Consider the following 13,943-nt stretch of genomic DNA (forward strand, 5'->3'; position numbering starts at 1 on the left):
TGTCTATAAATTAGTCTTTGCATATAAATGTTTCCAAGGTCAAGACTCTTCTCTTAATGCCCCAGTTTCCATTTCTATAAGGCTGAACCATTTCCCAAAGTAGTGGCAAGGTATTTACAGAACAGACCAAACAAAGAAGCTGAATATTTTTTCTCATGAGATGAGAGAGAAGTTCCATGAGGACTTAGATTTAATCACCTCTTCTTTCCAAATCTGGTCCCTTAACTTCAAGTCATTATTAAGCACTCCCTTCCCTTCTTCCTATTATCTCACAATTCATACCAACATAGTTCTTCATCAAAACAGAAAACGTAAAAGGATAAAAAAAAAAAAAATCCCAGTTCATATGTCAAAGAGTTTATAAAACAGTGATGAAAATAATTAAACTAAGATCTTCACTTTAATGAACTATGTAAGTCCTTAGTTTCTGGTATTGCGTTGCTGTGCAATGACTATCCAGATGTATACGCCAAATAAATTTAATACGGTAATTTTAGCTATATTAATTGTAAATGTGACAAGGACAGACTCTACCATATGTTAAGAACTTGTCAAGGGATCTCATATTTATGGCCCAAAATACTCTAAAAAAAATTTTTTTTATACTCACTCAATTGTGGTGACTGACTTCTAGCACAGGATGACAATTAAAAGACTCTGCTCACAGTGCAACAACAACTCAAATATTTGCCACCCCGTCCAAAACAAGGTTTGTATTTAGAAAGTTCCTTCACCAAATGCTTAACTGACATTCATTATAAATATACATAAAATAAAATATAAAGCCTACTTCACTGGAGTGGGAGCCTGAAAAACACAGGTATAAGCCTATGAAACAGTTTTAATCAATAACAGAGATAGTCAAAAATCAAAATGGATTTTGTTTCTGCCTTAAATATTTGCCTTACAAAAACTAAAAACTTGAAGATGTTTAGACTTTATCTAAATCTCTTGTAAATTTCAAAGCAGTGATATATTTTCAAATACTATTTTATTACTAATTCTTCATTATTTCATCTTCAGTCAATACTGACATTATCATTACAGAATGAGGAAAACGATTAAACAACATTCTTATTCTAACCTGAATGAATATGGTTAACTCAGGCATTTAAATTGTAGTTACTATGCACATACACCAAATCAAAAATACGACACTCACTGAAATAACCCATTAACGTTGACAGAAAATATCTGATAAAGCAGATAAATCATTAACATATATTCACAACGTACTGTATTTTCACAACATACTGTAAGTCTTGCAAGAGTGCTTGGTGAACTTCCAGATTTATTAAATATTTATAATTAATCCTTACAAAGAAACATTTCATAATGTGTGTTCTAATTAAAGAGACACTGTCAGTTTGACTTTTTTTTCTAATTTGATCCTTCTAAAAACTTTAAATTTTTGTGTAAATCCCTTTTCAACTGTAGATCCTATTTTATGCATTTCAGTTTAAGAAAATAGAAAAGTACATTAAAAAAACAAACAAAAAAAAAGTTACAGGATCCTAAACACAGTATCAAATAAACTCAGGTTAACCTTCATCTCTTCCAGCAAGCATAGACTGCTTGGTTCTCTTTGTGTTATTTTAGTTTGTTTGTTTTTCTAAGCATAGCTTCTCCTTTGCTAACACTGTTCCTATTCTGAAACAGCTTCCTAGTTTTTAGAAAGCCTGTTTCCAACAGCCATAAATGTAGCAAGGAATACAACCTACTCACAACAGAAATCCAGCATTCAGTGGAATTGTGGGATTCAATTCTTTGATGTAACTCCCGTTTTCTTAACCTTTTTTTTTTTTTTTTTTTTAGATAAATTATCAGTATTAAACTTGGTGGAAACACAAAAATGTCTGGCTAAAATATTCACAGGTGTCAGCAGATAATGCAGCAAGTACAGAACTTGATACATCATTTTAAAGGTGACACTGCCTTTGTATTACTACAAGAATGACTTGTACAGGAATTTATTTGTTCTGCATTAATGGGGAAAAGTGTGGCAAGCCCACACACATTCAACTCACTCACTTAAAGTTTATAGCATTGCTGTATTAAACTATGCTGATGGTTCAGAGCCCTGTCTCAAAGCCACCATATCTAATGACAATTGACTTCATCACAGAGCAGAAAAAAAAGTGTATTTGCCAGTTCACCAAATGCAATCTGATTGCTACAAAAACGTATGATATGCACTAAAGATAGCAGTTATAGAAACAATCAATGATAATTTATAAACTCCTGTCAGAAAAGAACCTCAGGGATGCTGGTGGACATCTGGCTGACAACGAGCCACTAGTGTGCCTAGGTGGCCAAGAAGGCCAATGGCATCCTGGCTTGTATCAGAAATAGCGTGGGCAGCAGGACTAGGAAAGGGATTGTCCCTCTGTACCCAGCTCCGGTGAGACCAGTCCTCAGACACTGCATTCAGTTTTGGAGCCCTCACTACAAGAAGGATATTGAATTACTGGAATGCATTCAGAGAAGAGCAGTTAAGCTGGTGAATGGACTGGAAATCAAGATATATGAGTGGTGGCTGAAGGAAATGTTTTTTTTTTAGTCAGGAGAAAAGGAGGCTGATGGGAAACCCCATTGCTTCCCTACAACTACCTGAAATGAGGCTGCAGTGAGGAAGGTGTTGGTTTTTCCCTCAGGTGAAAAGTGAAAATCAAGGAAACTGCTTCAAGTTGTGTTTGGGGAGGTTTAGATTAGGTACAAGGAGGAATTTCTTCACAGAAAGGGTGATTAGGTATTGGAACAGATTGCCCAGGGAAGTGGTGGAGTTGCGCTCCCTAGAGGGGTTTAAGAGACATGTGGATGTCGCACTTAGGGACATGGTTTAGTCGTGGACTCAGTAGTGTATGATGGTTTGACTTGATGATCTTAAGAGTCTTTTCCAACCTAAGTAATTCTATGGTTCCATAACAGCTACAGTAGATTTAATTAACTTAAGTTTATATACTTCTACATAAAGTATAATTCTACATAAGGTATTTTGGAAGCATACATGTATTTGTGAATAAAGTTCAGCTGAAAACACCAGCTTTTTTCCCACTTTTGCCAAGTGGAAAGCTCCTAGACCATCACAAGCAACTCAAATTAGTCTTCTAATGTGCCTCAGCAGTTTATAGAGATAAAAGAAGAATGCAATGTCCTGTCCCAGCTTTGTACTTATAGTCAAGGAAAGCAAGTTATAAGTACAGTATTTCTTTGGATATTAAACAGGAAACTGTTTAATTGCAAAAGCAATTGTTCTAATTCTTCAACCTTCTGTTGCCTTCTGTTATGTTTAGTCTCCTCACCAGCACTTGCTACAACAACATTACAGAGCAAAAAGTCCCTGGTGCTACATTTCCTTTCCCTTCTCATAGATACCATCTCTCTCTACACACACCTAAAGCCCCATTTTCCATGTTTTTTCACGTCCCAAGAGCCCCCTTTGCACCTCTTTTCATTTAATCTAAGGACAGAAACTTTTCTGTGAGGATATTTTCTTAATTTATGTATCATGGTTCTGGTTTTGCTAGGTTGTATGTAAAAATCTTCCAAACATAAAGGTTACATAATTTACATTATTAATAAATGACAAACATTTATATTAGATAGCTTTCCTCCTGAGAGGTCAACCACTCTGTTTCAGAAATTAAGTACAATCTGGCATCATTATCCTAAGGTATCCTCTACATATTTCTCTAGAAGACCATGAGTTATACTAAAATCCCCATATTGATTCTCTCTGACCAAGACTTGTAATACTAGGAAAATTAAATTTTTGCAACTTGTTAAGTTTCAGCTACATATTGTACCTCACTAAATCTCTCATTATTGAGAAATACTGTTATTAAGAGCACAACAGTGGTAAGAAGGTATTTTCTAGATTATATTTAGATTTTTTGTTTAGATTTTTTTTTAAATATGGTCTTTTAGTTCTAGTTCCAAGAAGAGATTAACCTTAACATCTACTGTCTGAAAACAGTGCATTAAAAAGTAATATTAAATTTGTTCTTTTATTAGAACAATCATGTTGTTATTAACGATTATTTTAAGGACAGCCAGATGTCATATATAACTGTAAAAAGTATGGGTAATCAGCATTTCTAGTCCTTAAATAAGATCAAAACTCAGTTTAAAGTGTTAAAAACACTTAAACAACACTACCCAAGTCCCTGGTTTAAATCAAAATATTCCGTAAGACCCACAGGAAAATGACTTCCAAATAAATATGTACAGGCAAGTCTCAGTATTTTCTTAACTGTGTTCAACTATGCCGAAGACATTTAAAATCAAGTCCAAAATGTTTTTAACTCTTCCTTAGATATATTTTTAAAAATAACTGTACTAAAAGATTGCATTCTTAGCTGAATTCAGAGAGACTGCTATCTGCAGATTTTCCAAGTCTAAGAAGGTAAATCTATGTTATTGTTTTCCCTTGGATTAGGCAATTTTAGCCCAAATATTCTGCATTGACTCTGCTTTGGTTTGAATCATGGAGCTGCTTTGCACTACTTGAACTGGTCACTTTCATATGAAACTAAATTGGAAGCTGAACTGCACATTTTTGTCTTCTGCACTCCAACCACAGAATTGGAATGAATTAGGACTAAAGTCTTCAGTATGTTTTTGCTCTACAGATTGTTTGCTAGCTGGAACAGTACGTAAAGTCATAATCTTTATTGAATTATAGCTTAAATTCAAATTTACATCTAATGTTTAAAACTGACTTATTCATCTAACTACTCAAATATCTGAACACAGTTCTGCTAATATTCTGTGGTGGAATGGCTTTTGGAGGAAGTTTTATTATTATTATTATTATTATTATTTATTTATTTATTTAATACAAAGCCTGATATGGAAAGTTTTCTATAAAAGCTAGGACAACAGTAACATACATACACATGCACACACACATTTCCAGGCCTAAAATCCCAGATTTGAGTCAGTTCATTGGTGAAGTAGATGAGACACTAACATTATTTCCTTCTGTATAGCTTTCCTTGATGCACAGACATCTGTATGGTTCCACAGCTGTATCACAATTATCAGCATGGCCATGACAATTACACCTGAAAGAACAACAGTTAGTGAATTAAAAATCAAAAATGTGAAACACTTCTCTGCAACAATATATAACAGTCATGAATATAATTTTATTTTTAAAAATAGTCTAAAAAAAAAGACTTCATTGAGCACATTTGTAAGTACCAATAATTGATTTCCAAGAAAAAAAAAAAGGCATTAGAGCTACTGTTGCCTTACATAATATGTAATGTAAACATGTTAAATTAATGAAAACATATTCAATTTCACTACATAATATACATATGTAAAATGGCTTTTTTTTTTCCAATATTAAGCTCTACAGCATGCCTATAATTTTTCAAGGAATCTTAACCATATCAAGCATAACTGTCTAGATTTGATTTCATTTAAAATGTCCAGGTCTTATTAAAATATTCATAAAGTATTAGTTAATAGACAATAATCACCCCACTCCACCTGAAGGGCTGCTTTTCTGGAGGCATCATATCATTTTGCAAGCTACAGTTGAAATTATTTTATTGTGACATTATCACCAAAATTGTAGCTGTTGTAGTAAAATGATTATCACGACGCATCTAAATCAATAATCAAAACATTAGTAGTGTAGAAGAGCTTAAGGTAAATGTTACCTTTGATAGGGTGCTTTCTTTCAAAACGATCTCTACCAAAATAATTTCAGAAATAACACTTATTAACAAAAATCTGCACCATATGCTTCTTGGAAACTGTTTCATTGCCAAATTTCCATGTTATTTACAGGGCATAATTAGTCCTTTCTCAAGACAGCACACTTATCATATACAATAAAGTTGTCAGTCACAGATAATGTAACACTTTTACTGACAGCTGCCCAGTTTTAAATGGAAAACTGCAGCTAAAACAAAGAATGAATTCTGTATTAAAACTGTTAAAATTGCCATGTCTGGGAATCTATAATGAAACTTGGAAGAGCTACTGAAGTAAAGCATAAACCATGGTTTCAGTCATAAGCCTTTGCTTAGAGGCATTGATAATTCCAAGGAAAGGAGTGCCTTTGACAGATTTGTGTAATAAGTATAATTAATTTTAAAATAATGTGTGAACAAATGTTTAAAAAATCAGCACACCAGTTATTTCAAAACTGATGCACTGCTTCAGACCAAATTCCCTTCTCACCCATAAATGTAAAAGCAGAACAACTTGAAGAAATTTTAGGCATGTAATTACATATTTAGTACAGCTTTAGTAGTTAGAGGCAGTGATGAGTGGGGTGGAAGAGTTACAGTAACACCTACCTTCCACTGACTGTAACTTCATTAACTCCATAGTATCTGTGCCTAAAATTTACCCGAGACTCTTTAGTATGATACTGGCCACGGAGATGAATCCTCACTTGTGTAGCTTTTACAAATTCTTGGAGGGATGGGGTATTGTAAAAATCATTATAACCAGGTCGGTGATTTGGTTCCGGAGTAAGAACACTAAAGGTTAGATTACCACGGGAGTATGGTGTAAATCTGTTTAAATAAAGAAGAGGAAAACAAATGTAAACCAAAATTTCCCATATTCTTACAGATTCCATCCTTCAGTATCTGTTTTCTCAGAGATGGTCTGCATGTTATAGTAATTGTATTTTATTTTTTTCCTGGGGAAAATTCTTATGCCAGTTGATTCCTATTCACCAGAATTCAAGCAGAGGAAAGGAAATGCCCTCTACATGTCTGTTTTCCTCAAACTGGCATTGTGTTATCCAGACCCTAAGTTTCCAAGTAAATGTAAAGCCTCTAAAAGGCAACTTCAAAATATGAATAAAGTCCAACAGTGATAAAGTGACATTTACACTAAATTAAGAAAAATAATAAGTGTCTCTAGAACACATGAACTATGCTTGAACTACATAAGGAATCTATTTGGATGAGTAATGTAATTAACATGCCCACATTATTATTTATCTGCTAAACACATTAAAATACATACAGAAACAGTTATACTTTGAGATATTCCAGTGATTTACAGACATGCTACAAGGTGTAGAAACACAAACCTTAATCACTGTCATTTCCTCAAGATTACAAAAACGCCACCACTAACTAACATGTGGTCAGCAAACTATGAACCTTTGAGCCATGGTAAGGATTTCAAAGCCAAAGTCACTTGCCCTATGTGCCATCTGAAGGAGTTCTAGCCATGAGGATACAAGCACACTTGTGTCTAAAACTAGGACAGAACTTGGACACCTGTCTTGGCACTTACAGCTATGGGGTGAGGTGGGAGCAGACACGGAACAGTACTGCAACAGTAACTCCTATTTGAGTACACTGAATACTCACCATTTGCAGGGGATGTTTCTTATCTTTTAAACTAAACTTTCTGCACATCAGATGAACCCAAAATCATTCATTCATATCACTTCCTATCATCATTTACAGCATAATTGAAGGGGAGAAACAGTGTCACTCATAAAGCATTTATGGAAACAGTTCATATTTAACTCTTCTTTTTAGAAGATATAAGTATACATACTTCTGGACTGAATAGGGCAATAAACCTAATTTGGGTTATTTATCAAAGAATGATTAGCTTACTTAAAAGATTTCCCTTCTCCTCTATCCTCTGCTCCAAAGATTAGCAATAAAGCTCAAAGTTCCCTGCTGAAAACTGGTGTAACTCAGATGACCTAATGATCCTCTCCTCAGAATACTGAACTCCTGGAGGACAGACAAAGACGCTGACACTTGAAAAGCCTTAGGAAGGCAGCAGAAGTGAAACAGCAAAAAAGTAAAATGCCTACAGCCCCTGGTACTGTATTTTCTGACTGATTTCCAGCTGAGTACCAAACAAGCCTAATACTGACTGACACCTGAAATTAGGTAAGAGATGACGCATTTGATTATCTAGATTCAAATATATGTTTGCACATGTTTGCAAAACTATATATATATTAGTTATGTATTATATGTTATCTGCTATATTTATGTATAAATATGTTATAAATGCATTTATGTATAAATGTTAAGTATATATGTTATAAACATTTAATTTTAAATTTGCACATGTTGTCTAGTAAAAAGGCTTGCAACACGTTTCTGAAATGTAATGATTTTTCTTGGCCCTTTCCCCAGATTTTATTTTGGTTCTTGCTTTAAAAGATTAAAAATCTTAAAGATACATTTTTCAACCCATTTCTCATGCATTTTGCTTGATTAGTAGTAAGGTTGAACAACTGGATTTTGTACGTAAACTTGCCTTCTCTCCTAAGCTCCAGTCCAACTTGCATACTCAGACATCAGAAGGAATACATTCATATTCACTAGATAGTTACAACCAATCTATCAGTACCTTCCTCCACTCTTTATCTGTGTTCTGTAATTCTACTGACAATAATAGTCCCACAAAACACAAGTATACAAAATTTCAGAAATCTAACTCAGAAATTAGACGGTCAACTGTGTCACATTCCTCAGTGTCTGAAATCTGATAAAAGTGACAGATGACCTTTTAGTGATCTTCAATCGAAAGGTCAGATTTTGGATCTTTTATTATCCCTAGCAGCCTATAATAAATGATTATACCAAATTAAAAGATTCTATCTCAGTCGGACATGGAAATGAATTGTATCAGAATGTTACCTGTTCAAAGCATCTGTATTATGCAGATAATACCCACTCATACCTAGGAAGCTGGAGACAGTTGACGGAGTCTGGTTTTTCCAGAGATCCATTATTATCCATTCCAAAAATGCTGCAATTTTTAGCAAAATATTGCCAGTCTTCCCACTTTAGATCATCTCTTTTTTTCCTTTCAATTCTTATTGCTTCAGGGTGTGGGCTAAAGAACTGCAGTATAATGTAGAACACCTACAAGAAGATAACATTTATGAACTGATATTAATGACCTTGTTGTAAAACAGTGAGAATATAAACACTAATTTTTATTTCAATGTGACAATATGGTCTGTTTTACCACTTACAGAAAAAGAACAATTATTTCTGTCCATACATTCCAGATTAAAGACAAACATAACCTTTTTGTTATTAAACAAGGTCTTTGATCTTTCAGACATTACTACAGAGCAACTGAGCTTTTCCATCAAAGTTCTTCATTTTTTCTTGAAGACCATTTGAAATTGTATTACAAAGCCAAGTCCATGATTTGTTACTGTAATATTAATTTTGGCAAAAATGAAGAGCATACTCTTGTATCGACAAACATTTGATGAGCTGTTTGTCTGATGAAAGGTAATTTTTATTTTTTAAAGCAATATTCCTATTTTCAGCTTGGAACCCAATCTGATACCTGTTTTGTGCTGAAGAAGACTTCTTCAGGTATACTGCTTATGTAGAAATTTGTATGTGTCAAATAAGCCAATTTTAACACTTCACATATATCTCAACTGGCTTCTAAATAATGGTCTTTGTGCAGCCAAAGCCAGCCATCATATTCTTTATCTTCTCCACATTAATGACAAATAAGGAAAGAAAAAGCTAGGTAGAATAAGCATTACTAGTAACTGAAGCATGAACTTAACTCCTTTCTGTCAAAATGCATGGCAAGTTGGTAGAGACCTTACTGTGAATCCAGCTCCACTACTGATGCGTGCCTCCTTCCAAGACTACCTGATGTTTGCCATCAGCAGCACAGTGAAGTGTTAGGTTGCAATGTGACATCTTCAGGAATCTCCTCCCATATTGCTCAAGTGGCTAAAACACCACCTCAAGAACATCCACACAACAGAGACCCCTTATGATATGCTAGTGTGCCACAGACTTTTTAAATTCCATATGACTGTAGTCAGCTTCTTATCAGAACTCATACAATGTGCATCTGATATTTTATTATATTAACATTGAAGCTGAAATTTACAAAAGTCAAGTTAAAAGACAGCAACCAATTTCTAAATATTGGTGTCATCATACAGATACTCACTCTGTTATATCTAATCCAGATTACTGCTTGGAACAGACAAGGCACATCAAAAGAAAGGCTCCATAACAAGAATTATAATGCATTGCTTCCTGCTGATAATCTAAGTTTGTTTTTTTTTCCTGTCCCCTTAATGATAACATCTTAAGGCACAAGATTTGAATTTCCCCAAGATTTAAGTTAAGCATATATGAAATCTCTTTGTAGTTTGTATTTAACAAATAGCAAATGCAATCTTCTCATTACCTGATACTGTCCATTTTGTAAGTCTATTGTGATAGAAACACCACGATCTAGACCTACAGTATTAGCAAACACAGATGAAATCCAGGTGGTCCCAATGTCATCATCATTGATGTAATACAAAGGATGGGCTTCTGCATCCAGCCTCAGCACTCTGTCATTAGTGGTATCATCTGCACCATTAGGGATGCAGTACCTCTGTATCAAGGGGTGTACCCGGGGATGACTTCCAGGACAGCGGCACTCAGACTGGGTATGCAGATGAGGAAATTTTCCAGAGAATACTTCCAAAATGTCTCTGTCACGGCATATAAAAAAGCAATTACATACATGATAAAAAATGACAAGTGCCACTTTGTGCCTCAAGGCTCATAGATTAAACAAAATTCAACTTAGATTACTCTAGAAGCCCTAAGGCCTGGTTTCATCTCACATAAATGGGGCAATCATCTAGGAATCAGGCCACATAGGGTCCCTACTTAATCAATGGCAAGCAGCAGGTATCTTCAGAAGTGTGAAGAAGTGCTCTGACTTGCTTTCATTGCTCCAGACCACATTATATGGAGCTCCACTGACATACAGAGATGAGGGAAAAAAGTTCTTTCCTGGGATATCTAAAGATAGATAGAATTAATCCAGCCCTAGATGCACAGAGAAAACCCGTGAAAAACAGTGAAAAATCAATATTTTATTATGGCATCATGTCTGATTCCACTCACTGATTTGGACACTGTTCTGAAGTATAACCATAATATTGGCATATTATGAGGCATAACTACAGGTGAATTGAACGTTCTCCCTCAAGCCCTCCAAAAACCCTCCAGCTTGAGAAGTATCAAGCTACACATTAGACAACACAGATAAAAATATTTTCCCTTTTAGGGACTCTAATACACATGTCCACTGATTTGACTACCCCAGTCTGGGATCATTCTAGTAGCTTCTTATAGCCTATATCAAAGCAATTAAATAACTTCAGTTCCCGTTGACATCAGCAATCCAAAAAATAGGTAGGTAGATAGGTAGGTAGACAGATGAACAGATTAATGACATGGGCTGGTTAGTTAAATTATCTGCTCATATATGGTGTAAAAGGTTATTGTGAACCCAGAAGGTATGAAATTTTTAAATTAAAAATTATTAATTTTCCCATGTCCCTATTTTCCAGTAGGAACATAATTGTTATATACTCATTAAGATATAAATACAAAGTAACAGGACCTTTCAGACAGCCATAAACTTAAATTAATTCATATGCAAGTAGGACTTGCATTCATAGTTTAACCCACATAAATATTTTGAACCAAGTTACTTGCAGATATAAAACTGTGTCAACAAAGTCATCATTAGTTCTCAACACTGTAAAATACCTTATCTTTCAATTTTTAAACTGTATTCATTTCACTGACTTAATTTGACAAGCATTGCTCTGAGAGAATATACAACCAACATGATTTTTGTGCAATTTGGAATTCAGATTTGTATTAATACTTCAAATTCACAGGAGATCAGCTCATTGCAATGTCCTGCAGACATCTGAGCTCCTAGAAAACTGCTCTACATCTTATTGAAAGACTATCATTAAGTAGCCCTAAGGTCTGTGCTCACGAGCGTCGCTGAGCTTAGCCTACCCAGAAGCACCACACAGATTAATAGGACCTGACTTTTTCTGGCCAGCTTGAATTGACTAGATTAATCCAGCATGAGCTGGATAACAAAGGTAACATCTCTGTGTAACACACTAGGAAGGGAGGCTGGAGGGCAACAGAAATTGCAGTGGCAACTGTAATTTGGCCTCAGGGATGGAGGATGTCAAAGCAATTGGCCCAGGGCTACATGGGCTGAGCTGGCAAAGTCATTGGAGGCTTATGGGGACAATCTAATATAGAAAGCAATGAAGAATTAAGACAGCAGCCTCTTGGGATAGGCGCTTGGGGGGCAGGGAAGGTGTCAAGAATACCATGCATGGATGTCTGATACCATGGGAAAGCTAGAGGAAAGGAATCACTGAGCACAGAAGCCAAACTGTCAGCCACTAAGCCAGCACGTTGACTAGCTGGATTGCCTGTCCTCTTCTTCCTTTGAATTACTAGTTTAAGACTGGTGTAAATAGGACTGGCCCTCTCTCCTCCTTTCCTCTCCCCTGAGATCAAGGCATTTTTCCATGAGTGCTTCTGAGAAGGTGGGAGTAAAGACTGCACTTGACAAACAACTGCAGTTTCTCACTGAAACACGACAGATAGGTCTGCTTACCACTAAGCCTTGCTGTAGGGGCTAAACAATTTTAGACAACTGTCCAGAAGCCAAGGACATAAGGATGCTGCCCAGCTGGGAACATCAACAGGCTTTACTCCTTCTTTTGGAGAATAAGACTATATATACAAGGGGCACCCTGTCTGAAGTACTTTAAGGAAGAAATTGCCCACAGCTTACAGGAAGCTCTGGGGAAGCTTGGTAAGTCTCATCTAACAGATCTAAGCTTACTAGAACACATTATAATGCCAGAATTATGTTGAGTTGATAATGCCAAATAGCTTATTGAAATCTAGCAACTAGATCTAGTCTCTGCTAGAACATCTGCTAAGTCAGGTTGTAACAGGGACAACAGTAGTAAGGAAAGCACACATTTAATACCGAGTTTTACTACATTTACTTAAGCAACATTTCAAATGCAAAATTTTAAAAATTATTTTAACTCAAGACTTTTTAGATTAAAAATCAGGTTTGAAATGATGTCCAGTAAACTAGATCATCAGAAGCAATCATTTGAAGGAGACATATGAAAAGCACCATACTCAGGGAAATAAGTATATTATTTATTCTCTCATTATCACACTTTTTTAATAATAATAATAAAAAAAATAAAGATTCTTTTTACCTGTTTGAAAGTGCCACTGGGTAAAATCGGAAGTCTTGCATTCTTCCAACAAATTGCTCTAAACCTAAGAAAATATACTACAAGTAAATAATCAAATCCTGTTGAACAAAAGGCAGTTTTGCACTGCATGAGAACACCTTTAATTCAGCACACAGAGATCTCTCTTACACAATTACTCTTTCTGAATGAAACCATCTTGGATCTGGACAAAACTATAGAGGGCAGTGACTTAATTTTTTGATAAAAAACGAATGATTTATAATAACTTTATAAGAACATTTTGTACCTATCTCTTTTCTGATTAGAGAGGTGGCACAAGGATCGGCTCATTAGACAGAAGTAATGAGCCAGTCCATGTGCCACCTCTAATTAGAGAAGAGATACAGTAGGTACAACTGTACCTATCAATTTATACAATAAAGATAAAAAGCATTTTAAAGTACTCCTTTCTTTATATATCTATTAGTTGTCGGGTATTCAGAATCAAAACCAGCACAAAATACATTTCCAAATATAAGCATTAAGAAATGGGACACAGAATGACTTTCTTGCCCAAAAGCACAATAAAGTTAAGTGACATATAGTTGTATTTAGGAGCTCGCTTCAAATTCTACACATTCCTGAAGAGTTCTTACATTTGCAGAGCCAAGAATTTGTGGAGAGCAACAAAACATCCTGAAGCTGTTCTGCAGTGATCATGTCATACTGTAGCACATAAAATTCTAGATGTTGATGAAGAATAATGCTATCAGGCATCACTAGAGGCTGACTGGTTCTCATTCTGCTAGTGGTTTACATTAGCACTGATGAAACTGAAGAACATGAAGAGTTCTGCATCTCTAAAAATCTGCATCTCTAAAAATCTGCATCTCTAAAA

At 35.2% G+C, this 13,943-nt stretch overlaps 1 protein-coding gene across 1 annotated transcript in view; it reads right to left on the reverse strand.

Annotated features, from left to right (window-relative positions):
* USH2A (usherin) overlaps nucleotides 1–13,943 on the reverse strand; it is a 414,223-nt gene that overhangs the window by 348,885 nt on the left and 51,395 nt on the right. Inside the window, exons 5-9 of the mRNA XM_035320952.1 lie at nucleotides 13,067–13,130; nucleotides 10,192–10,486; nucleotides 8,695–8,879; nucleotides 6,318–6,539; nucleotides 4,973–5,066 (exon numbers count right to left, since the gene is read on the reverse strand). Of these exons, the coding sequence (XP_035176843.1) occupies nucleotides 4,973–5,066; nucleotides 6,318–6,539; nucleotides 8,695–8,879; nucleotides 10,192–10,486; nucleotides 13,067–13,130 (860 nt within the window). The remainder of the gene's footprint in view (nucleotides 1–4,972; nucleotides 5,067–6,317; nucleotides 6,540–8,694; nucleotides 8,880–10,191; nucleotides 10,487–13,066; nucleotides 13,131–13,943) is intronic.

Source organism: Oxyura jamaicensis, chromosome 3, assembly GCF_011077185.1.
Source record: "Oxyura jamaicensis isolate SHBP4307 breed ruddy duck chromosome 3, BPBGC_Ojam_1.0, whole genome shotgun sequence".
NCBI classification, from domain to species: Eukaryota; Metazoa; Chordata; class Aves; order Anseriformes; family Anatidae; genus Oxyura; species Oxyura jamaicensis.